At 46.6% G+C, this 20,241-nt stretch overlaps 1 protein-coding gene across 1 annotated transcript; it reads left to right on the forward strand.

The window, feature by feature from the left end:
• Nucleotides 1-2,263: 2,263 nt before the first annotated feature.
• On the forward strand, nt 2,264-3,553 carry KCNJ16 (potassium inwardly rectifying channel subfamily J member 16; the record flags this gene model as incomplete). The annotated part of the gene is made up of 1 exon (XM_082492254.1): nt 2,264-3,553. The coding sequence occupies one exon, from the start codon at nt 2,264-2,266 to the stop codon at nt 3,551-3,553; it is 1,290 nt and encodes a 429-aa protein (XP_082348380.1).
• Nucleotides 3,554-20,241: the final 16,688 nt, after the last annotated feature.

A 20,241-nucleotide genomic window follows, 5' to 3' on the forward strand; every position in this document is an offset into this window, starting at 1 on the left:
TGCATGTGTGACAGTCTGTGACTCTTGCCAGCATCAACAAAATCTAAAGATGGTGCCAGCAAAGCACCAGTTTTGAAATATGATGATTTGCTGATGGCAATAGCAGAGAGTGGAATCAACTCAGTAGTCTTTGATTCATGAACTGTTTAGTGCCTTTTAGAGTCACAGGATGTTTGTGAGTATTTTCAAGGAACTCTAGCTTGAATCAGTCAATAAGAAAAACCGTATAAGCCCAAGTATGTTTTTTATTTAAGACTGTATTGGCTCCTGATTACAATTTGCTTCATTTTCACACCTCATATTATGAGGTTCTTAAAAAAAATAACTCAACTGTTTCCAGTTTTTGTTTATTGTTAAATATGACTTATAAAATGTTAGGTCAAGAGTCTTCAATAGACTAGGCTACACTGTTTGTTTAAAGCTATGAGTAAAGCAAGTCATATGAATGTTTCCAAAGACTGTATTCCAAGAAGTATTTTTGGAAACATTAATGTTGTGTTTTTTAATGAAGGCCACATTCTGAAGCTACGACACCATATGTCACATTCATTTCTGTACTGAAAAAAAAAAAAAAAAGAAAAAAGAAATGGAAACTATGTTTGGCTTTTAAGTGTTTTTGGAATAGTATCTATGCATGCTTGTCATTGTTCCTTGGATGGGAGAAGAGTTCTTGGTCTGTTAATCTAGTCCATCCAATATATATTACAGTCTATGGGCCTGACTCTCTTCTGCCTTGAAGTGTGCGCAGTCATTTATACTCAGGCAAAGTGAATGAAGAGCTGAGGAAAAAGACTACCACTAGGAAACTTTTTTTTTAAATTCATTTTCCATGAATATGTTGGCTTCATTGTAATCCTACATCTGAACTTTTGTCAGCTGAAACCAGCTTAAAAATGGGAAAAGTACTTGTCATTTTTCCATTGAAAACTTACAATTTTTGGAAGAGTAATGACAGTTTTTCCTCAAAAATATTAGCTTTTTTTCTTCAGAAATGTCAGTTACAAGCATGACGTTTGGCAAAAATCTTGAATTGTTCTAGCTGTGTACCCTATCACTTCTGACTTGTCAGTGTGTTAGCGGTTGGGGTATGGTAGAACGAGCTGGAGACCTGCAGGAAAAGGCATTTGCCTTTTTCAGTGCTGTATCCTGCAAGTAATTCATAAGCATCCTGTAACTGATTACTTCAGCTAAGTCTTTCCTTTTTTATTGGATTCCAGTTGATGAGGTCTCGGTATCTAACATAAGTTCCTGTTATTAGTCACTAAATGTATAGCCTAGCACTTCGTACTGCTGAAGTTCATATGGTTGCAATCTGCAAAGACATCCATTTTTTCTCTGATCTGACAGAGGAATCTCCTAATTCACATCACTTACTAAATTTGTGTCATCCACAAATTTTATTAACATACTGCATGTTTTTTTCAAACTCATTAATAAAAATTTAAATACTTTTTGGCAGCTGGATTTTTTTGTTGTTGTTTTAAGGAATGATTTGTGAGGGTTTCCAGGACCTTAGAGAGGTTTCTTTTTTGTTTGAAATGTAAATACTTTTCTACAAATTGAACAAATATGTCTCTGTAGCACTGGCCCAGTAAAGTTCAATTCCATGACCAGCTTTTTCTGGGCAATACTGGAACACAGATGATGATGATGAATGATTGTGTTTAATACGTTTTCTGGTTAAAACACATCAGCACTGAACTTGCCTGCCCATGCTACTGAAGTCGTTTGTCTAAAGGAGGGTGTTTTCCCTGGCATTTCTTCTAATGCAGGAAAACAAACAAACATGCAACAAATAAATAATTAACTACCTCAAATATCTGGCTAACTTTAAGAGGGTTCATGCCATTCCTGTGACTGTTCATGAGACCCGTCCTGATTTGACTGTTACTCCACCAGAACATTAGAAGAGAGACTCACAAGGGGGTCACCACAAAGGTTTTTGATTTCTGTTTGCATCTACATACCAAATTTTAGGGTTGATATGGACATTTCTGACTAGTTCAGTTTCTAGCTGCCTCGTATTTCCAGGCCTAGGGTTTTGAGCTATGTTGTGTAATGAATGTCAGATTCTGTACTCTTCAGAAAATTGCTCATGATGGCCACGGAGTGGATGTATTTAGATTTGGTGTTACACAGTTCTGGCATAGGAAATTAAAACAAAAATAAACTTTTTCTTTTATTTCATAGATTTCCAATGAACAAAGAAAACAATAGCCCTTGGGACCACGTGTGTTCTGTAAACTGACACCACAAGGCAGATATGAGAAAGATGACCGAACAGAGTGGTTGCTATAGGCCTGTAAGCATACAGGGCAATAAGATCAGTTACCGAGGCACTTGTCAAGAAAGCCCTGAAAAGGGGATGAAAAGATTGCAGAAGCGATTTCTCCACAAGGATGGCAGCTGCAATGTGTACTTCAAACACATCTTTGGGGAATGGGAGAGCTACGTAGTGGACATATTTACCACGCTGGTGGACATCAAATGGCGTCATATGTTTGTGATATTCTCATTGTCGTATATTCTTTCATGGTTGTTCTTTGGACTAGTCTTCTGGCTGATAGCAATCCAACACGGAGATTTATTCAATGATGAAGAAATAACCCCCTGTGTTGCAAATGTCCATAGCTTCACAGGAGCATTCCTGTTCTCCCTTGAAACCCAAACGACCATCGGTTATGGTTATCGCTGTGTTACAGAAGAGTGCTCTGTTGCAATCCTTATGGTTATCCTGCAGTCAGTATTAAGCTGCATTATCGACACCTTCATAATTGGAGCAGCCTTGGCTAAAATGGCTACAGCTCGAAAAAGAGCTCAAACCATTCGTTTTAGCTACTATGCTGTAGTAGGCTTAAGGGATGATAAATTTTGCCTCATGTGGCGCATTGGTGATTTCCGGCCAAATCACATGGTTGAGGGCTCTGTACGAGCTCAGCTTCTGCGCTACAAGGAAGACAAGGAGGGGAGAATGACGATGGAATACAAGGACTTGAAGTTGCTAAATGATCAGATCATACTTGTTACGCCAGTGACGGTCGTACATGAAATTGATAGTGAGAGCCCCCTGTATGGTCTGGACCGGAAAGCTCTGGCCAAGGACAACTTTGAAATCTTGGTCACATTTGTCTACACAGGTGATTCAACAGGAACTTCACATCAGTCAAGAAGCTCATATGTCCCCAGAGAGATTCTTTGGGGCCATAGATTTAACGATGTCTTACATGTAAAGAAAAAATACTATAAGGTGGATTGCTTACAGTTTGAAGAAACCACGGAAGTTTATGCTCCTCACTGCAGTGCCATGCAACTGGATCGGAAGGAGCAAGAATGGAACCGAACCGAAAAGACACGGGAAAAAGAAGCAGAGACCTCAGCACTGGGGGTCAAGTCATTTAATACTAACCAAAAGTCTTTTAGTGCAGTTGCCCTCATCACTAGTTGTGAAGATCCAGAAGACCCAGTAACAGCCATCAGTCAGCCTTCTGGAGAAGTTTCTTATCAGAAAGCAGCTGTGACCTTGAGTAGGCTGTCAATAGAGTCCCAAATCTAACTTTTTACTGCAATTAAAATCCCTTCCAACAAATTCTCCCATCACAGCTTTTAGAATGTAAACAATGAACTCATATGCACAAGTATGTATATTATAAACCTCGCTGACAGCATCCCTACGTTGTAATACATTGCTGAGCTGCTAGAAAGAGCTTCGTGATGGTTAGCGTGGGTATCAGTAACAGCTTAGCATTGGCACAAGAGAACAGCTTACATTTAGGTTGACTAGACAGCTACTGTACTCGAGCAAACTTATTGTAAACTTTATTACCCTGCAGGGACCAATGTTGGACATACCCAGAGACAGATAATGATCTAGGCAGGGAAAAAAAAACAATGGAGTGTGCCCTCTAGGTCAGATTTTTCAAAGCTGCCTAATTTATTTGGAAAGCCAGTTCCCAGTCTCTCTCGGAGGCTCTGAAACTCCCCCACCATCACAACAAACAATTACTCATTTCATTGCACCTCTCTAGTGGTTCAGATGAAGCTCCCAACCCGGGGTTACATTGGTGAATCTATGGGGCTCTTCTGTGGAGGAGGGAGGAAAGAATAACTGAACCCAGTATCAAAGTGTAGCTTTGGAAACCTGCTTACACCCTGCCTGTTCCTGTGGGATCCACGGTGGGATCCTGGAGAGCTTTTCTCATTTCCTAGTCGTGAGCCATTCCCAGAACTGCCACTCCCTCGGCAGCTTGAGGTATGTGGTATGGCAGCTGGCTTGGGGCTGCCTGAAGATTTTGTTATGTGGCTCTGACGGCTGGAAGGAACGGCCAAACTGGCTCGTTTGCACTGTTCAGGAATCAAAACGAGACCTCAAGTTTGAAACTGAAATCAGCAAAATCAGGTTGAGCTTCAGAAAGAAGATGGTGTTTTTAGAGTGAGCTGTGCAATATTTTAAATCAAAACGTCTTTCATTTCAGAATGTCAGCCTTGCTTTTCTTTTTAGTATATTATGCTTCTTTAAAAAGACGAAGATCAATCTGGAGACCAAACAGTGTGATTTTGTCAAAACAAAATATTTTTATTCATCTGAAATGACTGTAAAAATGATCCTTCACAGAGAAATTCAACATACTCAGCTGTCAGCTCAATTTAGCAAAAAAAGGAAAATCTTAATGTTTTGAAGTTGTCTGTGACATGGACGTTCCATACTCTGCACATCTCTGTAATTATTCAATAAGCAATACCTCATCATGCTTTTTTCCCCTGATGATTATGGTTGATTTGCATTGTGTTTAATTATCATGCTAGTGTAAAAATAATTATCTCTGAGTTAGTGGTTGCCTAAAATGGGATTTATCTCACCTGACTTCAGCCATCAAGAAATTAAGTGTTTGCCTACTGGTCGAGGCTCCCTGTGGTTACTGGAACTCTTCTGTCTTCACAGGGGAGTTCATCCCTCTCCATTTATTGTTGGAGGAGATGTGATGACTGTCGTGGAAATGCTGGCTCACTTTAGGCTGCTAAAATTAGGTCTGACGAGTCATTCACATCATCCTGACTAATTAAAAGTTGTTAGGAGCTCATCACATTTAACAAAGAAAAATAGCATGCTGAAGCTTTTTTCCTGAAATTTACTCCATATAGGAGTATTGCTGCATTATTTTAATGTATCTTGCTTTTCTCTTCTGCTAGCACTTGACTTTGGATATATGCGAGCCCTTTAGGTAAAACCAAGCATATTAACAAGCTTGGGGGGAGGTGGTTATTACGAAGCTCATTAATGAACCTATTTTATATGCTGAATCATCATCGGCATGCATCTATAACTGCAGTAGAAAACATCTTATTGTGTCCTGGATTTGAGCACTGGTAGGCATTGGGGAAATAGTCTTAAAAAATGGAAAGGGATGTAGGAAAATGGAAAGGGATGTATGAAAATGTATATGGATCTCAGTACTTACCTGGTGTTGGAAAAAACACCATCCGGATTGTATAAAGTAGAATATAACCTTCAAGACATGTGAAGTAATCCTTCCACACTCCTCTGTATTTGAAAGATCTTGGCTGGGTTACTTTATTCACTGTTGGGTACCACGCTTTGGGAAAGACATGGAACAATCTGAAGAAAATCCAGAGATGTAGAAAACATGTCAGTGAGGAAGTAGGAAAATAACTTAAGGTGTTTCAGTCCAAAAAAGGGGTTAGGAAACAACAAAACAGTTCTTAAAAATTGCAATTCAAGAGAGGGGATAATCTATTGCCTGTATCTGGTGGGTGGGACAGGAAAACATGGCCTTAACCTGAAGCCAAAGAGATTGAAGTTAATTAGGAAACACTGTCATAGTGAAGGCGAAGCACCGACAGATCTGTGGGGTCTGTGATCTCTGTGGTGGTGGCTCTCGGGACCCCGTTGGAAAAGACGGCTGTCAGGAGTGGTACAGAATGGTCAACCTTGCCTTGAACTTTCCAACCCTGTTTTTCCGTGGTCCTATGATTTTTCAGAAAAAGGGAATGCCTAACGTGAAATCTGCTTAACTGAGCACTTAGTACTTACACACATGTGAATATTTGCGTAATTACACAGGTAAAGCTACTCAGAGAGATGAGATACTACTGAGATATGTAATCAAAATCCCCAAAATATCTTCAAAAGGCGCATATTTCAGGTGCTGTTTGTAAAAGTAGTTTCCCTTGCTAAGCTGTGAACCTCAGCTGCCTTTCCCTCTCGCAGTTATGTACTGTGTGAGCCTCTTGCGGTGAAGAAAATTCTTTTCCTCAGAATGACTTTCCTGTAAGTGAAAGTACCAGAGTCTGATTTAGCGTTTGGTCACGTGCTTCTTGGTATAGATAGATATAAATACGTGAGCATGTATAGTAATGTATGCTTTGGCATATAAGTCAACCACTAACTGATGAGGGTCAGGAAGAAACGTCTCTCCTGGGCATGTTAATTCGTAACAGGCTACTATACAGTTTCTTCTACTTTTATCTGCAGCATCTGATACCAGCCAGTGCTGGAGACAGGATACTGGTTGAACCACTGGTCTCAACCAGTCTGGCTTTTTCTGTGTTTCTCTGTTTGATATTTTAATTTCATTTATCGCAGTATAAGAACTATGTATAATAATGTCTAGTAAAGCATGCATTGCATTTTTATGAATAAAGACACAGAAATAAAGAACATGCCTCTACCACACACCTTGTGAGAGCACAGTTTACTTCTCTCCCCTTCAGCCTCAGTTTTAAGCTTCCATGTCTTAGGCACTAAGAGGTCACGGAAAGATTTATAAGGTGCTGAGTAGTCTTTTGACTTTAAAAGATGCCAAATCACAAGCAAACCCACAAAGTTATAAATACATTCTGTGGAAGCTTCTTAGCATGAACTCCGTTTGTTTGGAGGAATGAGCCAAACAAAGCCGTGCTCACAGACGTGCTCGCACACGCTTCTGCCTGGCAGTTGCATGCAGAGCTTGCATCCCGAACCTGCAACCTCCTCACCTGAGGAAGGACCTTTGATAGCACCGGGTGGGTAGGACAGGAAGGGACGGAGGTGCAGAAGGGATACACAACCACACAAAGTGTGCAGACTCCATCCATAACTGTCATTTAGGTGGACCCTGACTGTGCTCTTGATAGGGCCAGTTCTTCCATCCTCCTTGCCTTGGAGAGGACCTAGGAAAGACTCTTGAGGTACGCTGGTGTACAGCAGCTTTGGGAAGTAGAAGGGAGGATCTCTTTCACCCATCTGCTCTTTCTAGAGGAGGATGTTTTCCAAGGATTTCCCTTTGGCGCTTTTTTTTTTTTTTTATTCATCCCAATTGCAGAGCTGAGCAATGCAAAAGCGAGCAAGACTCTCAAAAACCCTGCAAAAGTATAAACGGGTGCATCCATACAGCAGAAACGCAGACCTGAGCCTTGAGTCATCCCTAACGAATGGATGAAAGTGCCCACCAGTTCTAAAGTAAGTGCCGGGCTGCATTTTGGGCCCTTCAGGGAGTTGGGAGCTGAAGTACCCTCCCACGCTTCCAGAGCATTCAGAGCATTCCAGTGCTCCTGGGGTCTTCAGCAGAAAGCCAGGACGTCGTGGGAGGGGGGGGGACATCGTTCAGCAGCTTCTTCCCAGCCACCAAGAGGCAGCAGTTGGCATTTCGTTCTGCCTCAGCTGGAAGTTGCTCACCCTGTTCCCATCTTTTCCACAAAATTTACCAGATGAAGCAAAATTTTAACAACAAAGAGAAAGTACAAACCACTTTGCGCTGGACTCCCGTATCGTGATTCTAGCTGCATCTCGGTTATTTTCTCTTGGAAAGTAGCACTGTTGTTCTGGGTCGAGATTAGTTTATGTCAAAGGGAATGTAATAAGAGATTATTATATAATTTATTTTTCCAGCTTTGCCTACCACCGTTCATTAAGGCAGCTGGCATTGCCTTCCCCATTATCATGTATCATTTAGCGCATATTTTCTGTGAAGTTGATTTTCAGATGTGGGACACAATACATATCCCTTTGTTTATCCCTTGGTTCTGACACGCTGCGCGGGAGGTCTGACGCCGGCTGCCTACCTAACATTACAGTTACGCTCACTTCAGGAAATAACAGGTACCTTTCGGGGCATCAAAAGTGTTTGTGCGGGAAGAAAACGAAAAGGCTTGTCAGCTTTGTTTAGCTCTTGCTGGTTTTGAGCTGGGAACCTGCAAACAGAAAGCGTTGGTGTCTCTGTGGTGGGCCTAAGAGGCCCATTCAGGGAAGCATCTGACAACAAATTCGGTTCCAAGCAGACGAGAGGAAGCATGACAGAAACGAACCAAGAGTGAAACAAGGAGCAGTTACAGTTTTAGTCTGGGCTGGAAGAATGCAGATCCGTGTTTTCATGGGGCTTAAAATCACAAGACAAGAGCTACTTCCAGAATGTAAAGGTTTTCTTGGGATCGGACCCCGTGGCTGAGGAGATGATGGGGGAGTCAGATAAACATCAGGCAAAAATGCTGTGAAGTTGGATAATTCTGTTTTGGGCTCATGTTGCTCCCTAGAAAGGTACAGCACAGGGCTACGGAGATGATGAGGGGACTGAAGTGTCTTTCTTACAAGGAGAGGCTGAGGGACGTGGGGGTTTTGAGTCTGGAGAAGAGAAGACTGCGGGGGATCTTCTCAACGCTTATCAATCCCCAAAGGGCGGGTGCCGGGGGATGGGAACAGTCTGTTTCCAGTGGTGCCCAGTGACAGGACAAGAGGGAACGGGCACCAACGTGACCATGGGCAGTTCCATCTCAACCTGAGGAGGGACTTCTCTCCTGTGGGGGCGGCAGAGCACTGGCACAGCTGCCCAGAGAGGGGGGGAGTCTCCCCCTCTGGAGCCATTCCAAACCCGCCTGGACGTGTCCTGTGCCACTGCTGGAGGTGCCCCTGCTCTGGTGGGGGGTGGCACTGGGGGGGGGGGGGGGCTCCAGAGGGCCCTCCCAGCCCTGACCACTCTGGGATTCTGTGAAAGATGGGATTTTTTTGAAGCAGTGATATTGCCACCTGTCAGCCGCTGGTCGCTTCCCGCTCCGCAACACCTCGGACTGTCAAGAACCGCCCAAGAATCTCCTCCCCGGCAGTGTCTCCCCGGAGCCCCCCATCTTTCCGGCCCAGACCCGGGGCGCCCCCGCCACCCCCCCCTACGGCCGCCCGTGGGCTTCACCCCCGCGGGCACCCCCCCCCCCCCCCGCGCGGGGCCGCGCCGCCGCGGGCGCTTTGGCGCCACCTGCTGGCCGACCGCGGAGCAGCCGCGCCGCTTCCCCCCCCCCGCCCCACCGCCGGGTCCCCCCCCGGCCCCTTCCCGGCCGGTCCCCCCCCAGCGGAGCCGGCGCTGCTCTCCCTCGCAGGGCACTGAGCGGCCTCCCCGGGGCATCTGTCGGGAGAAAAGCTCCGTAAATGCCAATGAAGGCCCCGACGCTCGGGCCCCGTCTCTGCTCCGCTCCTCCGAGCGCTCCTGCGGGGGTGGGCTTTGCGGTGGGGCACCGTGGGGATGGTTTGGGGGGCACGGCGTGGTGGGGGGGGGTGGTCCCCCACCGGTCTGAAACGGCACGTAGAAAGGTGGTGGTATAACCACGGCATGAGCGGAGAACCCGCTGTCAGCAAATTCCTGGTTTTGCCTGACCTTCCTGGGCAAAGTGGGGAGCAGAGGTTGGGGCTGCCTCTGGCCGCCCTCTGAGGGTCGGCGCAATAAATCAAACACAGAAATACAATGATTTCAGTATAAAAATCGACTCGGCGTGCGCTCTGTCCGGCTGATTTATTCTATATCATTCCTTTTTATATATAGAAGCAAAAGCTGAGAGGTGTCTTGATTTGCCAGCTTAGGTATATATAGCCAGTCAAAACTGGCTACACTCCACCAGGAACTTTTCAAATAGGGCAATGATCTATTTGTGGCCGAAGATACTTACTTCAAGAGGTATCAGTGACAAGAAGCGAAAAGCTGCTTGTTTGTTTGGGCCGGGGAACGTGTGTGCGTGTAGAAAGGCAACGCTAACGTTTATTATGTAAAACTACACACAGAAGGGCTCCAAAATAGAAATGCCTTAATAATTATCTCATATTCAGTGCCATGTCCACTTCTGAACGCACATTTTCCATTGAACAGCTTCGTGCGTTCTCTCACGCATGGGAGTAGCTCCAATTAAACATCTGCTGAACCATCTATAGCATCATCCTTCTTCACATCCTTTCTTCAGGCTCTCCTTCGCTGCGGCGTGTGTAGGAAGCTCCACAACTGTCAGGCAGCTGGTCCGCTGCGACTACTGGGCATTGTATTTGTTCCTCGTGTTTCCCCATCTTTGATCACAGGGTGTCTCTCAGACTTGCCTGACAGGGGAGGGACTATTTTTGGTCTGACGTTCGTTCGGCACGATTCCTTGCTTGGTCCAGGTGCCAAAATGAGCTGACGGCCTCTGTGGGACCCATTGTACAAAATAGCAACAGAGAGGAGACAGTCCCAAAGCCTCCCCGATACCACTGCTCTGTACAGTGCCTCGGTGAAACGTCCGCGTGGGGTGTCTCTAGCACACCGTCCTGGCAGAGCTGCCTGTTGGGCGTGTCGTAAACTTCCACATTTTGACTGATATAAATGTTTAGTTGTGATAGGCATGCCCTAAATAGGGCAGAAAAAGAGGAATTGGGCATAAATGGGTAGGTCTCGTTTGAGATCTCCAAGTGGAAATCATGAAAGGACCCTGAGGAGTGTACCCAAGGGGAAACCTTCCCTGCCCGCCCGGGTCGAGGGCCTTACTCATGTGAAGTAAATGTGACCCCACCAATTTCAATGGGACGGTTTCCAGAGTGACCCGTGATAGGATGTGAGTCGGGAGACAAAATTTGGTAAGTACTTTTTCTGCAGTTCTTGGAATTACTCACTGTACACGCTGATTAAAACCTCTTCTCTTCAGTGATCGCTTTTTCCATAGTCAAAAAAAAAAAAGCACCTTTCTTTTGCCACTTGTTTCGTTTGAGAGGGTACAGCAGAGTGCCGCCCCCGTGCTGGCAGCCGCTCCGTCAGAGGACCCATAGTGCTTTGCCTCACTGGGTTTTCGCTCTCTTTCCTCCCGTTTTATCTTTTCTTTTGTGGAAATACCAGGTAAACCCATCAAATATAGTTCTTCACAATCCCGCAAAACCTTTACACACCACCCGCCACAAGCTGTTTCCCAACACCCTCTGGCCAACCTATGGCTGGTAGGACAGAAGACCCAAACCCACCAACCTCCCTTGATATCGTCTGTCCCAAAGATGTGGAGGGTTGATTTGGAAAACCTTATGCTGGCATTAGCAATCCTCTGGAAGGCGGGTGCGAAGCTCTAGCAGGGAAAATCACAGCCGAGGGGAAGCGCCGCATGGGAGCGTATGTCTGCACAAGTGGATGTGGGACTGAAATAGCTCCCATCACTTTCCTTACGTTAGCCTTCATAAAGTAAAAGGGGATGGTGCCTGCCAAGTCCACCTCAAGTTTCATCCCTCTGAAATATGTGCACTTTCACCAGCTGTATATTTGGCCCATGGGTAATTACCATAGTGCTAATTTTACCTGAGATGATGAAAGCGCTGGAACAGCCTAACCATATAAAGGGAGGGGATGGACACAGCTGATCCGGTCTTCTGGGTCCTTTTTTGAGCAAAGGAAGTCATGACTTTGACTTTTAGATTTGCTCCGTAGGGAGGCTTCTTCTTACAAGAGTTAGCCGAAACTCAACTGAGGCTGGAGAAGAGCGAGGTCAAGGATACTTGTGTGCTGGAAAATAAAAGCACTGAGTACTGAAGTGTTGCCTTGTAGTAAATTACCTTATACAGATTAAATTACTCAAATAGATCTGCTTCTTTTCTTTTCTCTCCTGTGAGAGAAGCCACTTCCAGACACCAACAGCACAAAGATGCTTGAAAGTCTTCTATTTCTCTCTGGACCTTCCAAAAGGATTCAAAGTCAATTGACGTTTCTAATGAAGATTCAGAACAGACACTCATTCTACCTAAACCAGTTCAGCTTGAAAAAATTACAGTGAAGTATGGTCAGAGGAAAAGCAATTTGCCAGAGCTTGAAGAGTGTGAATAATGCAAAGCAAACAGCTCTCTGCAGCGTTCACTTGTGCTTTCAAATGCGCTCACCTTAATTGTGCACCATCCTGGCTTCCCCTGGCGGTTCTGGTGACCAGTGTCACAGATGGGGATGAGCTGGTTGGTGACTTCTGTAACTTGGAGGATTTTATTTATGTATTTATTTTTTAACAAAACACCCAGAAATGATTGGTATTGTTGGCACTTGATCCTAAGCACTGGAGTCACCCCATCAGGAAAGATTAACAAAGCCGCCCCGTTGTGCTCTGCTCTGGTCTGTTCTGCAAAGGTTTTTTATGTCACCTTTGCTGTCAGAGAGCACAAGCGCCTTCCAGTACTGTAACGAGCGACGTGACGAGCCTCTGTTCATTCTCTCTCCCTCTTTGTCTCTCTCGCTTGCTCTCTCACTCTCTACTCTTTGCCACCGGTTGCCTCTCCACGTGATGCCTGGCCTTTGTCAAATCAAGATAGTCACAACCTGGGGGCTGGATGTTCCCTCTGCCCGAGCCCGGCACCGACGGCCTCGGTAGGCGTTTGGCTCCCAAGTTAATTGCGTGCTTAGATTAAAGTGAAATACGTCCCAAAGTGCTGCTCTGAAGAAAGGTAGTTTTCTAGTCTGAGGCCTCCGAGGAGGAACGTGGACTTCTTGTAATCAGCCTGTCTTCTTCATGAGCTGCGCACCGGCGGCGTGTTTCCGCACATCGCTTGGCGCCGACAACAAACTGCAGAGAGCGGTGCCGGGTGCCAGCGTGGCGTGCAGGCGGGGAAGGGCCGGGCAGGGGGCCCTGCACCCCCCCAGGCAACCCGCTCTCCGCAGCACCGTCCGCAGGCGGGAGGAGCAAGCACAGCCCTGGGAAACCGCCGGGGTCCTGGGACCTGCCACGCCACCGGCCGGCCATGCCGTCACCGGGACTCACAGCCACCGTGGGCTACGGCAGCTTCGACTTTTCACGACTCTCCGTGCTGATTTTTTAATACTTGATGGGAAACGGCACAATCCTTTCCCCTCCAGTCTCTGTCACAAGGTTGCTTAATAGGGTTTGGGCATTAGCTCAAATAATATCAGAGGATCAAAGCCAACTTTTGAAGTATTAGGGAGATTACAGAGAAACACATGGCTCCTGCCTTCTGAGGTGCAACATTTCCTTGTGCAAAACAGGGATGAGCCTCCTCCTGCCGCCAGCCTTTCCCGCTGCCTCCGCGTCTCCATCGGGCCAAACCAGAGCCCGGGACACACCGTCTGCCCCAAGTTTTGGTGCAGGATGCCCGAGGGTGGGTGGGGGATCCTCCTTCCCCTGTGCTTCTGCATGTAAGTGAAAGGCAGAATTTAGCCTGGAGGCACAAAATGGCATCAGAAAAGCAAATAAGCAGCACAAGATCATGATAGCTGAAGAAAGGAAGCTGTGGCATTTACTTGCTGAAGATTATTTCCTCTCTGACGACAGATTTTTCAAACGACAGAGGTGTTTCGGTGGGTGGGCCTTGGAGGGCTGGTCCAAATAATCAGTCAAAAACAATATCAGGAAGTTTAAACAGCAATTTGAGCTTGGTTTGGTTTTACTCATCTGTTCAATTTTAGTTTTGAGGGAAATTTAGAAAGGTGCCAGCTAATTTAATTTGTCTCCCTCCTTCCCAGCCGCGCAGGAGTTACGAGCGGGGCTGGACTGCCATTTGGTGCCAGCGATCTACTCCTCTGATTGCCCGGGCGACGTGTCTCCCGGCCAGGCTCTCCGGGCTCAGTTTGGCTTCCTGACGGGGGATGTGCAGGCGCAGGCAAGAAGAGATGCTGTGACGGCTGTGGAAGGTCCCCAGGCTCTCCCAGGCAAGGTGGGACTGCTCCACACCAGCCCCAGGACCCTCTCGGGTGCACCTGCAGACCCGGTAGAGGAATTGTCGCGTTCCATCGGAGCTGAGGGTGCTTTGGGACAGGCAGCACAAACCCACGCACCATCACCCGGGCTCCTATCGGGGACCGCTCCGCACCACTGCCATCAAGCTGGAAGTATCGCATCTGATGTGAACAGGCACAGCGTTGGCTCCTCGGGAAACTTAAGCTTGTTTTCTGCTGGGTTTTTCCTTCCACAGTGGCCAATGATCTAACTCTCCGTTTTTAGCAAAGTTTATTTGCTTTCCAGGAGGGAAAATAAACTCTGATATTGTCATTTACGTTGTGGCCAGGGACTCCAGGCAAATTTTTAGGTTCTGGTCCAAACTGATAGAAAACACTGAGGGCATTTGCATCTAAGCTAATACACTAAAATAAAAAGTGTGAGAAAGTAAGGAGAGCCGTAGTTCATGCGGTGTTAACGCAAATCAGATGCTTCTGAGTTTATAAATGCAGTTTCCACTGGAGTGGCAACACTGATAGGTAATAAAGTGCAGTGATAATAAATGATCATCAGCAGAAATGCAATATGCATTTGCAATGCAGTAAAAGCATGTAGGGTTTTAACAGGTTCTCTGAGTCACTTCTGGGTATAGTGTTCTGCTGATGGAAGCAGGTTTCATCGTGTACCCAAATCTTTCTGATCATCTTTCTCTCAGAAACTACCAAACGCCCCCTGAGAAAGTGAAAGTGCCCAACTTGAATCGCTTTGGTGAACCAAGTTGTGTAATACAAAAGGGTCAGTAGGAGAGCTGCAGAAAAAGCATGGACTTTGCATCAATTTTGCTGAGCAAAGCTGAAAGGTTTCTACCTCTTTCTATTGCAATTGAGTTTTTATTCTTTCTTGCCACTCCCTTTTCCCAGTGGAAATTTTCCACATTTCCGCCTGTGGTGGCACACACATGGCGACAAAGGCCGAAGCAGATCTCTGCTTCAGCTCTCCTCTTGCAGCCGTGGGGAAATGAGAGGAAACACGGGTCTGTAATCATTACCCCTTCCTCACCCTCCACAGCCCACCAGAAGGTAGGTTACCCCTTTGTTGGGGTTTTTTTGCTAATTAGAGCATCGTTGTGCCAGGAAGGTTGGCGGTAAGATGCTGCAGGGGCAGAGGAGCAGAGCAGAAAGTCATCTTTACCCCTCGCAGCTCTGCCCACCCTCACACCTTGGCTGACAACTGTTTATAAGGCCCAACTCATTAAACTGTGGCGGAGGTTGAGGTGTCGTTCCTGCCCGCGGGGGAGGGACCCAACTGCTGTCCCTGAGCGCAGTGGACTCTGCAGGTGGATGTTTGAAAGTTGGCCGAGCACCACGCCGGCGTTTGAGCAAGTAGGTGACTTGACTAGTGACGACCCACAGCAGGGCAGTCATCGACAAACCTGCGACTGTCCACTCCCTTGAGAGCCCTCCTGCTTACATACGATATTTCCATAACCAAAAGTTTGCAAGCCAGAGAAATGCAAAGATATTCTTACCCTGTTGTGTTGAGCTGAGCGTGAGCCTATCCTGATTTTAGCAAACCTGGCAGGCCAGTAGCACTAGCGACTGGAGCTGCGAGGAAGAGAATGAAAGTGTAGTCACACGGTTTTGTATGTGTAAGTCGCTGGCTCTTAACCCTTTTCCTTCCAGGAATTGTCAAGTTCCCTATGTCAGCTCCATGGGCATGTTCTCACCACCCTGGCAAGTTTTATTAACCATTAACTCCCTTTCCCTTGAGATATCCAAAGAATGGGAACTATGGAAGATCATTAGATAACTGTGAGATTAATAGGAAAATATTAGCCTTATTAATATGTAAGTGCTTGGTCGGTTTTATCACTTATCCTAATGTCCTTCTCGTTAATCCAAACATACATTCCCCATTGCTGCCTTTGAGGACAAATTGTCACAGCTGACTGAGGGCTGGACAAGGAAAAATAAAGAACATCGCCATGTCACAAACGATGCTGGATGCGATGCTACCTTCCCGCTTTTGGGAAAGATTATCCATAGTCCTAAACTGTGAAAACAGATCACTAAATGGTAATACAACTGTCTTGCTACAGCACGGCTTCTAGAAAATAAAGAATGGGCAAAGTGTACGTTAAATAACAGATTAACATTTCCTAATCATTTTAAGGCCTGTGACCCCGCAGAGGTGAGCATCTGTTGAGAGCTGAGAGAGCTCACTTCTTCCCAACGGGTATTTATCATATTTCGTTGGGTCTAAAAGTTTAGCTGGAAATGACAGATCCTTTAAATTCGGCATCTTCATTTATTGAGAATCAAGCCGCATGGAATATAGAGTTGGAAATAAGTTTTTGTTGGCAGAACTTCTTGGGTTGCTGTTGGATTGGTACTTATGCACAGTTCCTGTTAGTTATGGATTACTGCTTGTAATTCATTATTTCAAGATTCCTTCGCCTTGCTTCTCTCATCCACCATCTGCAGTGGCAAAGACTGAAGGTATATACTTAAAAATGTAGTCACTGGCTGGTGATTTGACTTTAGAATAAGACTAAATAAGACAGCCTGAAATATTAAGCAAAGATTTTGGACGCAATTCCCAGATCCCAAAGGATCTGGGAAAGAAAAAGAGAAACAAATACGAATGGTGTGTGAGTTCCACTATTCTCAGATATATAAAACAATTCCATTTCCTATGTCGTATTTCACCCCTTCTATGAACAAACGCATTATTATCCAATATAGCTGTGTCACTGGCGGCACATCTGTGTATCCGATTTGCTTGCAAAGCACAAAATATATTTATTTGCTCTCTCAAGTCTTATCAAACATGTAACCGTCTCTCTGTGGAATTGTCGTTGGATTTACCCATTCCTTCTGTTACCAACGGGGCTTCATTTTTCCTTGGAGATGCCAACATTAGACCTACCAAGATCCAGTTAATGTCTAAACCCCAGGGGTTTACTGTGAATGGGGAAACCACCTTTTCCTGATGAATTTTTTCCAGTTGACTTAATGGTTAGAGAAGAAAGGCTAACTTATGCCAGTTTACATGCATGGAAATGGCGAGACCAAAAGAAAAAAGCCCAATGCGTTATTTATGGCATTTCTTCTCGTCTTGTGGAAACCGACTGCTTTGATTCTACCAGACCGTGTTTTCTTTGCAAGTACAATACAATTAAGCTATTTTCAGCTGGCAATAAAATCCTTGAGAACCAAAGCAGATTTGGCCACTTTAAGAGATGAAGACTAATGCAATCTGATAATTAGGTCATTTCACCGCCAAGACAGAAAAAGCAATTTAATAACATCTCCCGTGCAGCAAGACGGGGGGGCTAAAGCCTCTGGTCCCAGCTGGCAAGGACTCCGCCTGCAGTACAACTCTCAAATTCGCTTCCACGGAGCATCTGCAGATGTCTGCAGGATTGAGGGACGGGGTGGCTCTGACGGGCAAAGGTGAGAACGATGCCGGAAAAGAGAAAATATGGGGAGAAAAAGCCCCTCCTTTCCCTGGTAGGGCCTGGCTGAAATTTGTTGAAGAACAGCGTCCTGCTTTGCGCCTGGCTCCTTTTCTTACGCCTCCCACACTGGTATGAAATATGAAGGCTCTGCCTTCCCGGAGCCCTTCTTATCCCTTGACACCGGTTCTTCTGCAGATAGCGGACCTTGTCTTGAAAACTGCTCAGCCTGCGACCACCTCACGGAGCTCTGCTGTGTGTCGGTGGGGAGGCTCTGCACTGAGGCAGTGAGAGACTTGGGGGGCTACACTGCCTCCAATTAGAAACCCGTTCATTGAGAGAAGGGAAACAAACCCTCGCTCACACTTGAGGGTTAAGTTTTCAGCTGTCCCTCACCCTCTTTGTCCTGGGTTGTTGCAACAGGAAAGGGTTTTTTAGAAACTTTTCTTGTAACTTCAACTTCCCTGTTTGGGGGGTTTGGAAGTACTTCTCTTGCTGAAGTCCGTGCAGCCGAGAGGCGGCTTTGTTACGGTTCTTATGATCTGTACAATAGATTAGAATCGATATTTCATTCTAAGAAGAGCTTTCTGGGCAGAGCCGCTCTGACTTTAAGAAAGCTGCAAAACAGTCATGATGCATACGCTGTAGCCGTCTCCAGTACGAAACGCTAAATGGCCTGACCTGCAAGTCCGCGCCGCTGTGAATAAGTCTTACTCATATCGGCGGATCTGGCATCTCTGGGTCTAGTGGGTCTGTAGTTTTTATCGGTCGGTTTGCATGAGTAAAGGCTGAGTAAGAGTCTGCAAGGTCAGGCTGTAATCTGTAATATCGGGTGGATATTGTGCAGAGATTTGTGGAACCCACCCTCCAGCACACTGCGGGTGTTCTCAGCGCAGCACCTCGGAGCTATAGTGGACCACAGCTCTACTTCATTTCACTTACCTGTAAAGGAGCACATACTTCTTCAAGGTGGGTCAAATCGTTGCTATTTTAGCTGTTCATAAGAAGCTCACATACGCTTGGAGGAAAGAGAGATTTTTTTTCCCTGATACAGGTACATAAACTGTGTAGTATTTGTGCCTATGGCTTTCAGATGCTGTGGATTTGATGATCTTCGTCTTACTGAATGAATAAAATAATTTCAGTCATTCGCCCTTAGACATTTTTTTTCCAGATTCGCCATTCATAAGAAACTTACCAGTGTTACAGGACTTTTCTTCCACTTAGAAATGAACAGACTCACCCAAGAATAACTCATAAACAATACGATTGCCCAACCTGCCCGATTGCTCCATATACACAAGCACTTGTCTTTTCTTTCCCTCTCCCCATCGTGTAAATTTTGCGTATCCTGCACACACAGCGCTGGGGACTTTTCAAACCAGCTGCATTTGGCCATTGTATTTGTTGCTGCAACAATGCGGCGCTTCCTCATTCGGAGTATGGGGAACTCGGCAAATCCTGTAAGTGACAGTAGTGGCAGGCAGTGGATGTTGTTCGGCAGCACTCGGAGGAGTGTGTTCCTAAAGCCTATACACCACGAGAAAGCATTTGGGCAAAGCATTTTCACTGAGTATTTGAAGACAGCTGCTGTCAAAGTTGTAAATTTACAAAACAAATGACGAGGAAAAGGAGGAGGAGGACAGTTTAAGCAACTACGAGTGACCGCAGGCACTGGCGATGCTGTGGCAAGTAGGGACTCATATTCAGAGCCTGTTCTGGATGTTCTAAGGAAGCTCCCCGGAGGAGAGCGGCCGACCCACTTGGACCAGTCTATCCCTCAGCAGCTCCAGGCAGGAGACCTGAGTGCTGGTTAACGCTGCCTTGTCCCAGAAGCATCCCCAGCGCCCCTTCTCCGGGCATTGCAGAGGTTACCGTTGCAGCCCGGGCTTTGCGATTCAAGGTGCTCGCGCCACTTTCTAACGCCTCGTGTGGCTTCTGCGGCCCTTGCGTCCCGCAGCCACCTTCCCTCTCAGTGTGGCAGCGCAGCACACAGGGTGCCCTGATGCCTTTCAGCTGTTGGCACTGGGGAACGCGGCTCTCCCAGGGCAGGAGGAGAGCGCTGCCGCAGCGGCCACCTGCCTCGGAAATTGCCACCACTGCCCTGTCCGTCAGAGCCGGAGCTTGGCAAACTTGAGAGTGTGCTTACAAGGCTGTTTTTGTTCCTGCGAGGCTCCCAGCCAGACATTTCATCCTTGTTTTCTTTGTCTTAGGCCACGTCCACTGTAGAGAGGACAAGCTATTAAAAATCATTTTGATTTTGGCGTATTTCAACGGTGGCCAGCCAGCCTGCGGGTCGAGCTGGTGCAGGTGATGTGTGAAACAAAGAAAAGGATCCTACGTGCTGCAGCCAGGCGGACACTTCTCTTGCTTTCAGCCTTGCTCCGAAAGATCTTAGTTCGGGCATCAAAGCTCTTGTTTTGGAGGGAACGCTCGACTCCAGTGAAAGAGAGGGATGTTAAGTTTGATAGCTGCGCTGTGGTGTGCCGGACGTGTTTCTAGCGCGCGTTAGGGAGACGGGCGTTCGTGATGAGATACCCCCACATCTTAGCGTTCCCCTTCACTGAGATAAAGGAACAAAAGGAACAAAACTATCCCCTCTCTGGCATTTCGCCTCGCTGCGCGGGGCCTCGGATGCCCACCCGCGACACGGCGACTGCAGCGCGTGGGCAGACAGACCCCACACCACAGACAGACCCCACACCACACACCCCACACCACACCACAGACCCCACACCACAGACGCCGCACGGGACCTTCCCCAGTTGCCAGCGAAGTCTGGCAAAACCCCTTTCTCGCCGTGGGGTCGGACACACACACACGACGCACACGGACACGGGGACACCCGCGGCAGGTGCCGGCTGCCCCCGGGC

This window comes from Vanellus vanellus (genome assembly GCF_965231255.1).
Source record: "Vanellus vanellus genome assembly, chromosome: 17".
In the NCBI taxonomy this organism is placed as follows: Eukaryota; Metazoa; Chordata; class Aves; order Charadriiformes; family Charadriidae; genus Vanellus; species Vanellus vanellus.